This window comes from Syzygium oleosum, unplaced genomic scaffold (genome assembly GCF_021117445.2).
Source record: "Syzygium oleosum isolate NSW1041296 unplaced genomic scaffold, Sole_v2.1 Sole_v2.04, whole genome shotgun sequence".
Lineage (NCBI taxonomy): Eukaryota > Viridiplantae > Streptophyta > Magnoliopsida > Myrtales > Myrtaceae > Syzygium > Syzygium oleosum.
The window spans coordinates 11,388,454-11,400,323 of record NW_026607488.1 but is presented as its reverse complement, the minus strand read 5'-3'; the positions used below and the strand labels follow the sequence as shown (position 1 = coordinate 11,400,323).

General features: G+C 43.0%; 1 protein-coding gene across 1 annotated transcript; it reads right to left on the bottom strand.

The window, feature by feature from the left end:
- Positions 1-771: 771 nt before the first annotated feature.
- Positions 772-3,533, bottom strand: LOC130137889 (receptor kinase-like protein Xa21). The gene is made up of 3 exons (XM_056310398.1): positions 3,288-3,533; positions 1,209-2,944; positions 772-1,171 (listed from the first exon to the last, which is right to left on the bottom strand). The coding sequence occupies exons 1-3, from the start codon at positions 3,531-3,533 to the stop codon at positions 772-774; spliced, it is 2,382 nt and encodes a 793-aa protein (XP_056166373.1).
- Between the last annotated feature and the right edge of the window lie 8,337 nt (positions 3,534-11,870).

The window sequence follows — 11,870 nt, the reverse complement described above, 5'->3', positions numbered from 1 at the left end:
AAAGATGATACTATGCTCAAATTACTGTGTACACCTTATTTCTTGTCAAGGAAGTAACAACTTTATCTTGTTGAGCTTAACCATGACAGTTTCCATGTCCATTCTTTCCTCAGGCAAGATCTTTGAACATTCTAGTCCTAACTCTAGGATCGATAAGACTATCCTCTCGAGTTCCGGGAGCATCAGATCTTCATGTTTCGTGCTAAGGATTCCTCTATCCACGACGTCAAGCACTCTGTCTGGAGTTGTTGCACCTACCCATTGCGTCAAGCTCATATCCGCATCGAACATTTCATCGGTTGGCTTCTTCCTAGTAATCACTTCCAACAACAATATGCCGAAGCTGTACACATCTCCTTTAGTCGAGACTTTTCCTTCCGAACTGTACTCTGCAAGCATCATAGATTGTTACATAAGAATATCAATTATTAACATTTTACTTTTTGGGACATAAGTAATAAGATCGAAAGTCATACAACCGTTAATATATCTCTATTATATTATAACATTATATCAGCAATCAAAGGCTTGAATTAGTTAAAATTCGACAAATGTACTTGGAGCAATGTAACCAATCTTGCCGAGAGTTCGGCTCTGTGTTTCAAGCTTGTTCTCAGCCAGAATCTTCGCGATTCCAAAGTCGCAGACTTGTGCAACCAAGTTCTCGTTTAGAAGAATATTGCTAGGCTTTATATCACAGTGCACAATGGGTTCTAGTTGGCCATGGTGGAGGTATTCGACCACTGTTGCTATGTCAACCATTATCTTCGCTCACTGATGGAGACCCAAGTTATAGTTGTTGGAATAAAGCCACTTCTCCAAGCTCCCGTGGGGCACGTATTGCAGCACCAGAGCTCTCAGATTGGTGTTCGTGCAGGTGCTAATCACCTTGACGAGATTCCGATGCTTGATCTTGCAGAAAACCTCACATTCTGCGTCGAAACTTTTGATAGCACCTTCAATATGGAGATTCAGTACTTTAATAGCGATGTCTGTCCCAATGACTAGAGTCCCTTTGCATACAGAGCTAAAGCATCCTGCTTCGAGCAAATTGCTTTCGCTGAAGTTGTTAGTAGCAGAGCAAAGCTCCCGATATGATATCATCGGGTGTTCAATTCTAGGCGGGTTTTCCACTGAAACTGGAGCTTTTTTGCCAGTGTTCTGATGTTTTCTAAGCAAGCAAATAACGAGGACTAAAAGTATAATACAGTTGGAACCATAATGTATAGTACCGGAGTGGCATGTCCCTTGATGATTTCTTTCCATTTTCTTTGCAAGGTGGGACTTGAAAAGCCGCATTTCCACATAGTGCTTCATTCCCAATGAACGAGAGAGCTGAGAAATTTGCGAAGGGTCCGCCATTAGGAATTTCTCCTGGTAGCTTATTGAAGGACAAGTTCAAATTTTGCAGATATGTAAGTCCTTCCATGGACTTGGGTATTGCGCCTGATAACTCATTGTAGGAGAGGTCGAGGAAATCCAATCCTTTGAGGTTGCCGATTGCTTGCGGTATGGATCCTTGAAACGAGTTCCTTGACAAATTGAGAGAAGAAAGGCTCTTCAACTCCTGGATGGAACTGGATATGGCACCGGTGAGTCGGTTCCAAGAAAGATCAATGCTGTTTATAGCTCTCATTTTCCCCATGTCAAGTGGTAGTCCTCCATTGAAAGAATTGAGTGACAGATTGAGGAAGATTAGTTCTTCAAGGTTCCACGGGCTAACAGGTATAACCGATGTCATGTTATTTGAACTTAAGGTAAACTTTTGAAGCCTGCTCAGGTTTCCAATGCAATTCGGGATCGATCCCGATATCCTATTTTGCCGGAGCAGCAACTCTCCTAAACTTGTGAAGTTGCATATCTCATTGGGGATCGGTCCTTCAAGATGGTTGTTATCAAGATGCAGCCTTTGCAGGCTTTCTAGTCCTCCGATCGATGATGGGATGTTGCCCACTATATCGTTGTCACTCAACTCTAGGAAAGTCAAGCTCTTTAGGAAACCCATTTCGCCCGGAATGTGACCTCTTATTTGACAGTATGGAGCGAATAGAAATTGTAAGGAACTGGACAAGTTTCTGATAGATTCTGGTATGGAGCCACGAAGCGGGTTATCTTCCAGAATCAAAATTTCAAGCGATTGGCAATTAGATAAAGCAGAGATAAAACCAAGCTCCGAACCATCAGTCTCTCCTGTTAGCTGATTTGATGCAACCGCAAAGAGTCTGAGGTTCTTCAAGTTGCCCAAACTTGTGGGTATGGGTCCGCTGAGTTGATTTTTCCCAGCATCGAAACGGATTAGGCTCGAAAAATTCGAAATATACTGTAGGAAGTTGCCACCAAAGCCATTATCCGAGAGAATGAGTATTTCCAAATTTGGAAGGCTTAGTTCGCTACTCGGGAGAAGGCTTCCGGAGAGGGAATTGCCCCTCAAAGAAAGCACTTGTAGAGAAGAAATGTTAAAAACCTCCTCTGGCACTTCGCCCGTTAGCAGATTATTCTGAAGGCTCATTTCATTCAGATTGACCAACTTGCCAATCTCACTCGGAATGTCCCCTTCGATGTGGTTAATTCCTACGTACAGCATGCGCAAGCTTGACATGTTACTGATGGTTCGAGGAATCATGCCAGTCAAGTTGTTACTGCCGAGATAGAGCTCCTGCAGCTTTTGCAAGCTGTCCATGTCTCGAGGAATGCTTCCCTGAAAACGATTGTGTGACAACGACAACACGAGAAGCTCTTTGCATTGGGTTAGCGTCTCTGGTAGCATGCCGCTGAATTCGTTGTAAGACAGCAAAAGCCTCCGAATGTTAGGCCAGCGGGAGCAAAGATCGGAGGGAAGACTCCCTGAGAGATTATTATACATAAAGTCGACATCGGTGAGCGATCCATTGAAAAGTGTTGGAGGAATTGAACCTGTGAGATTGGCCTTGGCCAAAGTAATGTCCTGCAATGTGGATATGTTGCCCAGGAAGCTCGGAATTTGACCCCTCAATTCGTTGAGGCTAAGAAAAAGTTGTTGCAACTTAGGGAAGGTGCCAAATTCTTATCGGTATGCCACCGGTTAGCCTGTTCATCGTGAGTGATATCACTTCGAGATTTTGGCACTGGGCTAAATTAGGAGGAATGTTTCCTTCAAACTGGTTCAATCCGAGTTTGAGCTCTTTCAGGCGGCGTAAACGACCGATTTCCATCGGAATTCTCCCATAGAAACTATTGTGGAGAAGATCAAGAGAAACGAGGAAAGAGAGATTGCCTAGATGAGGAGAGAGTCTTCCCTGGAGACCTACGTGCGAGAGGTCTAAAGCCATGACTCTCTGCCTGCGGTTGCTGCAAACGACACCAATCCATTCACAAAAGTTTGCTTCCGCGGTCCAATTGCCGCCTTTGATGGTGTTCATCGGGTTGACCTCGATCGCTGATTGGAAGCGGAGGAGCGCATCTTGATCAGTGAAGTTGCTGGAGCAAATGGCAGGCTGAAACATCACTAGGGAAGCGAGCAAAAGATGAAATGCTAAAGAGATGAACTTCTCCATGGTGAACATAGTGTCTTTTGATTGCATCAATAGACACTTTGCTAATTAGGACCTATTCTTAGTATTCATCCCAACACCTAACTAATTATTGTCTTAAATGACCAAACAATGACCCAAATGGTGTCTCCGTGGAAAAATCAATAGGTTGCTTTCCAATGTGAAGGGAACACAACAAACTACATGATCCAGAATTCAGAGATATTATAGGTTGAAAATATCTGATATTTAAAAGAATGCGTATGGAGCTTTAGTCAAAGGTCCATTCGTAGCCTCACAGAGAAAATAGATGCATATGTGCAAACACTAAAGAACGGGGCCACCCACGGAATCAGACGTGATTTAGGGGGTTCTCCAGGTTGACCTCTAGGTAATAGCATTCTTTTAAAGGACAAGTTCAAAGTTTGCAATATGTAAGTCCTTCCATGGACTCGGGTATCGCCCCTAATAACTCATTGTAGGAGAGGTCGAGGAAATCCAACCCTTTAAGGTCGCCGATCAATCGCAGTATCGATCCTTAAAACGAGTTCCTAGACAAGTTGAGAGGAGCAAGGCTGTTCAACTCGTGGATGGACCTCGTTATGGTGCCGGTAAGTCGGTTCTGAGAAAGATCGATGCTGTTTATAGCTCTCATTTTCCCATGTCAAACGGTAGCCCTCCGTTGAAAGAATTGAGTGACATACTGAGGAAGGTGAGTTCTTGAGAGGAAGATATTGACCCTTTTTTTTGGAACCCGAACTCAAGTCTGGGCTCAAAGGGAATCATCAAGAAACAACTGAAATCAAACACAAAAGCCAGCTCAAACCCAACAAGCATGTGGACTTAAAGAGACCGACACTTGACTTCACGGTTCGGCCAAAATGGCGCCAGGCAGCCGGAGTTCACGGGAATGAATTTTGACTGTTAAAATCCTTACCCGGCTCGGAGACGGAGGCTTAGTGGGCGAGCTCGAGATGAATCGAGCTATGGCCAACCGCCCCGCGAGGCCTCCGAGCCGAGATCCTCGGGAAAAGGGGCTCGAGCCAACAAGAAACTCACCGAAGACGTGGGAATCGGGAGAGAGGAAATGCGAGGGAGGGCGCCGGCAGGAGGTCGTCGGACGGCGAGCATGGAGGTGACTGGTCGGGTAAGAAACTCTCTCGATCTCTCATCTCTCATCCTCTCTCTCCCTCTGGAACTCGCCTGGTTTACGCGGCCTCATGGCCCTTTTGTGGCCGGTCGGTCACTCCCGACCAGCCCTGCCGTGGCCGGCCGGTCGCCGACCGGATCTGCTTCCCTCTGCACCTCCGCCGCTATCACTGTTCAGTCCTTCCCCTGCACCGGCGTTCCTTTCCTCTCGCTCCGTCTTCTCTCTGCGGAGAAACGGTGGAAGGGGAAAATGAACAGTGCGGGCCAGGCCGGAAGGAATAGGCACTGGGCCAACTCGCGTGAGAAAAAGAAAGGGAAAAAGGAAATAGGGTCGGGCCGGGCTGACCCGGTCCACTCGAGGCGGCCTGAATTTTTTAATTATTATTTTTTAAAAAAAGAAATCTAATTAATTAAATCTTTTTAAAAAAAATTTAATGTACAAGAAAAATATGTTCTAATAGAACATTTTAATGCAAATGTACCTAATGTTTATATGCCATGCAATTTTAATGAAAATACTTTTGTTTAAGGGTTAAAAATTAATCCCTAATTTTCTATGCAATTAAACTTTAAATGTTTCGACCAAAAAAATAAAACTTTAATTGACTGGGCACAAATTTAGGTATCAACAATAATGAAAACATTTCCATTCAATTAATTTTTCTAAGCGATACAAACAATATTATTACGAAAACGATTTTCAAATAATTCATTTTTCGTGAAATAAACACATCATAATTCCTTTCTTATCAAAGTTGCGACACTTTGCATATCTCATTCTCAATATGCAAATTTACACTTTAAATTATCAAAGAGTCATGCTAAAGCCTAGAAACCACTTATACATAATACAATCCCATGACTAGTATGCTTGTAGAATTATCAAGCGATAATAACACAAATGGTACTCAAACTTTGATCCAACGTGTAATGTGGTCTCCAGGCATCGGTCCAATGCTCAATATCATCCATAGATTTTTAATTTGTTTAATGTGATCTCTAAACTATTGGTAAATATTCAATGTAGTCCCTAGATTATAAGAAAATGTTTAAAAAATTTTAAGAACTACATTAAAAAAATTAAAAATTCAGGGATCAAATTACACATTTAGCAATTTATATCAAACTATCGGTTATTACTTTTCGAAGTAAGAGCGAATAAAAGCTCTCTCGCCTTGGCAAGAGATTCCTTTACCCCACATGGTGGCATGGTAGCTCCACAAACCCTAAACCCTAAGAGTAGCAAACGGATAAGAGCATCCTACATCCATCAGGGAAATTGTCCAATCAGACATAAACTTATTATACGCATACCAATTCATTACTAAACTTTATAATTTTGTCAATTTAGTCATAAAATTTTATGCGAAATTCCAATATAATCCATCCGGTCAATTTCACCAAAAGTCACTGACTTAGCGGTGTGCCACGTAAGACGGCAGGCAATGACTAAACCACCACGTCAACGATTTTCGGTGAAGATTAACCACATAGAGCCACTACTTTATGTAGTTGAGATACTCAACTCACTATTGTACATGTAACTGTAAAGACATATCCAGTGGTACTCTTACCACTATCTTGATCACCCGAGTGATCTGCATCCACATAACCCTACAACTCTAGAGATGTACCTCCATAACAAAGAGAGTATTTTGATATACCTACTAGATATCTCAATATCCATTTTGCTACATTCCAATGCTCTTTGCTCGGGTTCTGCAAATATCGAATCACCACTCCCGCTACCTGTGCAATATTTGGTCTCGTGCTCACCATGGCATATATCAAACTCTTCCCATTGCTGATGTATATAGGACTGCCGTCATCTCATCTTTCAAAGCCTGAGTACTTGGACTCGCTAGAGGAGTCGCAACCGGTTTTGCCTTATCCATGTTAAATCCTTTTAACACCTTGTTCACATAGTCTTTCTGGGACAACCATAATTTCTTATTTTTCCTATTTTTGATGATTTTCATGCCTAAGATAATCTTGGCCTCTCACAAGTCTTTCATAGCAAATTGCGATGCCAACATCTTCTTTAAGGCACCAGCATGTCATCCACATATAAATAGAGATATACGTTATCACCATCACTATACTTGCAAAAATAAACACAATGACTAAGCTTCACAGTGTGCAAATACTTTTTCTTCAATGAAACCATCAAACTTTAAGTACCATTGCCACGGAGCTTGCTTCAAGCCATATTAGTTTTTCTTCAAGCAACATACCATGTGCTCTTTACCTTTAACCTCAAAACATTTAGGTTGCACTATGTATAATTCTTCATCTAGGTCCCCATGCAAAAACACCGTTTTCACATCCAATTGCTCAATCTGAAGATCCTCGACTGTAATTATACTCAGTAAAACTCTGTTTGATGTCATTTTTACTATTGGTGAAAATATCTCGGAGTAGTCCTTGTATCTGATACTACCATCTACTTTATTTTTTTTATAATTTAAAGCCACTTATTTAACAAAGCATTTTTACCCGTGGGCAATTCGGTCAACTCCCAAGTCTTGTTTTGAAGTAATGAGCTCATGTCGCCTTTCATAGCATGCTCTCACTACATGTGAGATGTGTCTTTCTTTGCCTCATCACAAGTCTCCGATTCTCTCGAATCTATATATAAGATATGGCTCAGAACAATATTAGCTTATGGATAAAAAATTAATGTTGGCTTTCTCACATGTGTAGACCTCCTCAAGACAGGTACTTTAGGGTCGTTAGTTTGTTCTAGATCACGGTCGTTCCTCTTGAACTGCCTATTCATTTGTGACATCCACAGTTCGGACCCCCGAATCGACCAAGGAAAATGATCAAGGAATCGGTACACGAACCAATCCGAGGGTCGGTCATAGACCAATCGGTTTGGTTGGAACGGGCAACTAAGGGATCGGTCATGGTCCGATCGAAGGATCGGCCATAGAACGGCCCAAGAATTGGCAGTGAAACGACTCCCCAATCATGCAAGTCGATCAGAGTGATTCAACCATGGATCGACCGCTCAACCATAAGGGTCGGCCGTGGGACGATCATGTACCGAGTCAATTGACGAACAGTCATGGATTGATGCCGCACGGGCATGCGTCAGTCGCGGGTGATTTCGCTTGGCCATGGATCGGTCGTAGGCGACCATGGACAGATTCCATGTGGCAATGCGTCGGTTGTGGATTGATTCCACGCGACTACATGACAACTGAGGGTTAACCATGGATCGTTGATGCTCAAACATAGACCAATTGCAAATTAGTCATGGATCATTGCGGTGAATCGGGGTAGACCATAGACTGAGCCCTACCGTTTGGACGTAGTCCAGGCCTTATGCCAGCCGTACGAGGTAGGCCCTGCGCCCGACTGTGGACTAGTCCTGTGTCGATCAGTCCCGCCACAAGCCCAGCCCCGTGCTCGGCCATGGGCCAGCCACTGTGCCCGACACTTGTGCCAACCACTGCGCCCGACACTTATGCCAGCTCCTGTGCCCATTAGTTCCGGCCAGTACCCAATTCAGTGCCTGGTCTGACTCGGCCATGGACCCGGCCCTGCGCTCGTGCAACCTGGCCATGGGCCCGACCTTGTGCTTGGACAGGCTCGGCCAAACAGATACTGCGCCTAATCAGCTCGGCTGACCTAGACTTGTGTCGTCCAATCCGATTATTGGCTCAGCTACACCCGGCCATACTCGGTCATACTCCAACCCCGAACCTCGGTCCGAACATGATGATCGATCGTAAATAGACATATAAAACTCTCGTTTATCTTAGTTCGTTCCTTAAAGTAGACTAATGATTTTGAGTCTAGTGCTCAAAAGGGGATGAACCATTGGACTAAGTGTTTAGTACCAATAATTGAGTGTTCTTGAAGGAGAGAGAGAAAACCACACATCCCAAAACTTGGGGAGCAAGAAGACAATGTATTTAGTCAAAGTCAAGTCAACTTACTTTAGTAGGGACTTATCTTGCAAGACACCAATAATGGAGTGCAAGCTTAGGTGTCCCTTGGAGTAAGAATGGAGGGGATGACTCATCTAGCAATAATTGAGTGTCTTGAAGAAGCCATCAATAATTGAGTGAGCAATAGGTACCTCATGCCCAAACAAGAAGATCAAGGACAAGTCAAGTCAAGAGAAGCCATAATTAGAGCCTTAGTCATAAATGAATCAATATGGCATTATGACTCTAGTTAGAGACTTGACAACAAAGTTTAGAAACACTTGATCCAAATGAAAAGCTTGTAAGACAAGCCTTGAGACTTTTAGGCAACCATCATCATTAGTTAAGACTTTTGGCTTATCCTCATCATTAGTCTTAGGAAGGTTACCAATAAGTCTTGTCAAATAAATAGGTGTGTCCCCACCTTGTTCTTCTTTTTCTCGCACCATCACCACCTTCCTCATGCCACTCTCTCTCTCTCATGCCCACTTGCTCTCTCTCTCGACTACTTTTCCCTATGCCTCTTTTGTCTTCAATGAACATCACTAGGATCACTTCTTTAATCTCTAGTGATAAGTAGATTCCTTAATCTCGAGATAGGATGTTGAGATACGTTGTTGACTTGTGTTTTACTCAATCCGTGATAGGAACTTGCTTGATGTTTGTTTAATTGTTTTGTTGTTTGTAAAACATAATCATGAGCCGAAGCACGACTCGACAGCGAAAAAGGGAACGTATAGTCTTGTACGAACGCTATGGCGTTACGGACCAGACCTTGCTTGATAAATGTTCGATATTGATGCGTGTCGAATCTGAGCTAAGTTTGGTTCTAGTTCGACATTTGGCGCGTTGAATCAAGTCACAAGTCCTGGACCATGGCCGACATACTAGAGGATTACGGATTATTGTCCATGAGTTACACTAGCACTCACGCCTTCGGGCCCTTTTGTTTGCATGGACTAATAAAGAGAAGATAAGAATCGGATTATGTGATTTGATGCATGGACACACAAGGGACCAAAACCGTCACCGATGGATTTCGGGACGTTGCCCGATGGATTTTGGTTAAGAATAAATGAGATCCCGTGTGCTTGTTCTCGCATGATTGAGATACCATGTGTTGATGGTTGTTCATGCATGCATCATATTTGAAAAGTGTGTTGAACATGATGATAGCAGTTGTGAACCACATATTGTACATAGTCATGGTAAGGCACGATTTTGCTATTGATGTGCCATCGACACCCGGGGCGATGAAGGTTGAACGCGTGCTCGATGGCAATCGCTTCCTCCTAACTTGAAATTAGTGAATTTACTTATTGAGTTCATGACTCATTCCCATGGTTTTTCTTCAGATTTGTAGGATGGAGTCCCCACCGGTTCGTTTCCACACCCCGGTTGAGTTGGTAGTTGATGTGATCAACGTCATCGATGCAGACCAGGGCCGGGCCTTCCGTAAGGTCACCTCTCGCGTTATGGTGGACGAGGGCCTGGACAACCCTATTCCCCACACTTTCGTGTCGTGGTACATGTGGACCGAAGGTGACTTTTTCGGCCCCCTCTGGGATTTCAATGGGTCGTTCGAGGGAGTAGACGGTCCCACGCCCGAGTATGTCGCGTACGATGCCTAGGCGGTTAGTCTAGCGTAGGAGAAGCGACACTTTTTGGGGACCCTTTTTGGAGCATTTTGTGGATGTCTACGGTAGCGGAGTTAGGTGTACCCTGGCCATGCGATTAAACTATGTAATAGCGGATGTCCATGCGGATAAGGGCCTATAGAAAGGAAGGGCTTGTAAATATGGCTATCATGTAAAATATAAGTGTGTTGTGTGATGCTTTTCCTAATCTTAAAGTTGTTTCGATTATACGGGGATGGAATATGCTTCCGTGTGAACGTAATGAAAGATAAAAATGAACGCGACGGTGATGCGCCAAGGACGTCGCAAAAATAACCCTTGCGAGTCATGATTTCGAGCTAGGGCATGACATCACTGATAATAGGTTCATCTCAAACCTCTCCTTCGGGTGCACTATGATCCGTTGAAACTATTTTTCACGGGTATTGTGTCTAGCTCAACATATTCTTGTTCAATTGCCTTCTCATGCTCTGTCTGATGATCATTGTACATATTTGCTTCATGGAATACCACATACCGATTGCGAATGACTTTGTTATTCTCATAATCCCAAAGCCTATAGCCATACTCACTGCCAACATATCCGATAAAGTAGCACTTCTAGGACTTAGCTTCAAGTTTCTTTCTATCCTCTCTATCAATCAGAGCATATGCAATACAACCAAAAACTTTAAAATATGAATAATTAATTTTTTTACCTGACCACTGCTCTTGCAGTGTTTTTCCATTCAGTGCACTAGATGGAGTCATGTTAATAAGATAAATAGCTGCATCAATTGTAGCAACTTATAAGTGTAGCGGAAGACCTGCATGTAGCCTCATGCATCTTGCTCGCTCCAAAATAGTCATGTTCTCTCAACTACACCATTCTCTTAAGGAGTTCTAGGAACAGTCTTCAACCCGCGTATGCCTTCTTGGCTCAAGTATTCTACAAATTCTTTGCTCATGTATTCACCACCATTATCAAACTTTAGAACTTTAATCTGCTAACATGTCTATTTTTTTTACCAGGGCTTTTCACATTTTGAACATCTCAAATACTTTTGATTTTTCTCTGAGAGCAGAGACCCCAGTCTGCCTTGTCGCATCATCAATGAATGTGACAAAATATCTCTTACCACCATAAGAGAATTCCTGAGCCGGTCCCCACACATCCGTATGAACCAACTCTAACTTTCTACCTTTATTATGTCGCCTATTCAATTGAAAACTGACTGTCTTTCCACTTTATCTAGCCATCTTTCCACTTTATACTATGGATGCCTTCGATAGTGGCAAAGTATTCAACATATCAACATCACTCGAGCTTCTATCTTCTAGTCCCTCCAAGCACAACATTAGTTCTACCCAATTTTACACCTTTTCGTGGTCCTTCCAAGAACTCATCGTTCTAGGCTTGTTCTCCTTTTACTCAAGTCCGTCTAGCTTATAGACACCCCAATGCCCAATACCTTATTGATACTCGATAGAGGTAGAGCATTCTTAGCCTTTAGACAATTTTGTTAGGACACCATTTGCATATTGGGTTGTGCATCTCTACCTGGTTATACTCAATGAATAAACGCATCAGTAGCCTTTGATTATGTTGTCTTCTTCAAAATAGCATAAGGATTTTCCTAACAAATTAGAACTTTTCT

Bases quoted from the DNA above. Each gene is read 5' to 3' on its own strand.
- LOC130137889 (XM_056310398.1), bottom strand. From the start codon at position 3,533: ATGGAGAAGTTCATCTCTTTAGCATTTCATCTTTTGCTCGCTTCCCTA. The intron at 2,945-3,287 runs GTAGGTCTCCAG...TCCACATTGCAG, and splicing joins TGGCTTTAGACCTCTCGCAC to GACATTACTTTGGCCAAGGC. The intron at 1,172-1,208 runs GTATTATACTTT...TTGCTTGCTTAG, and splicing joins TATACATTATGGTTCCAACT to AAAACATCAGAACACTGGCA.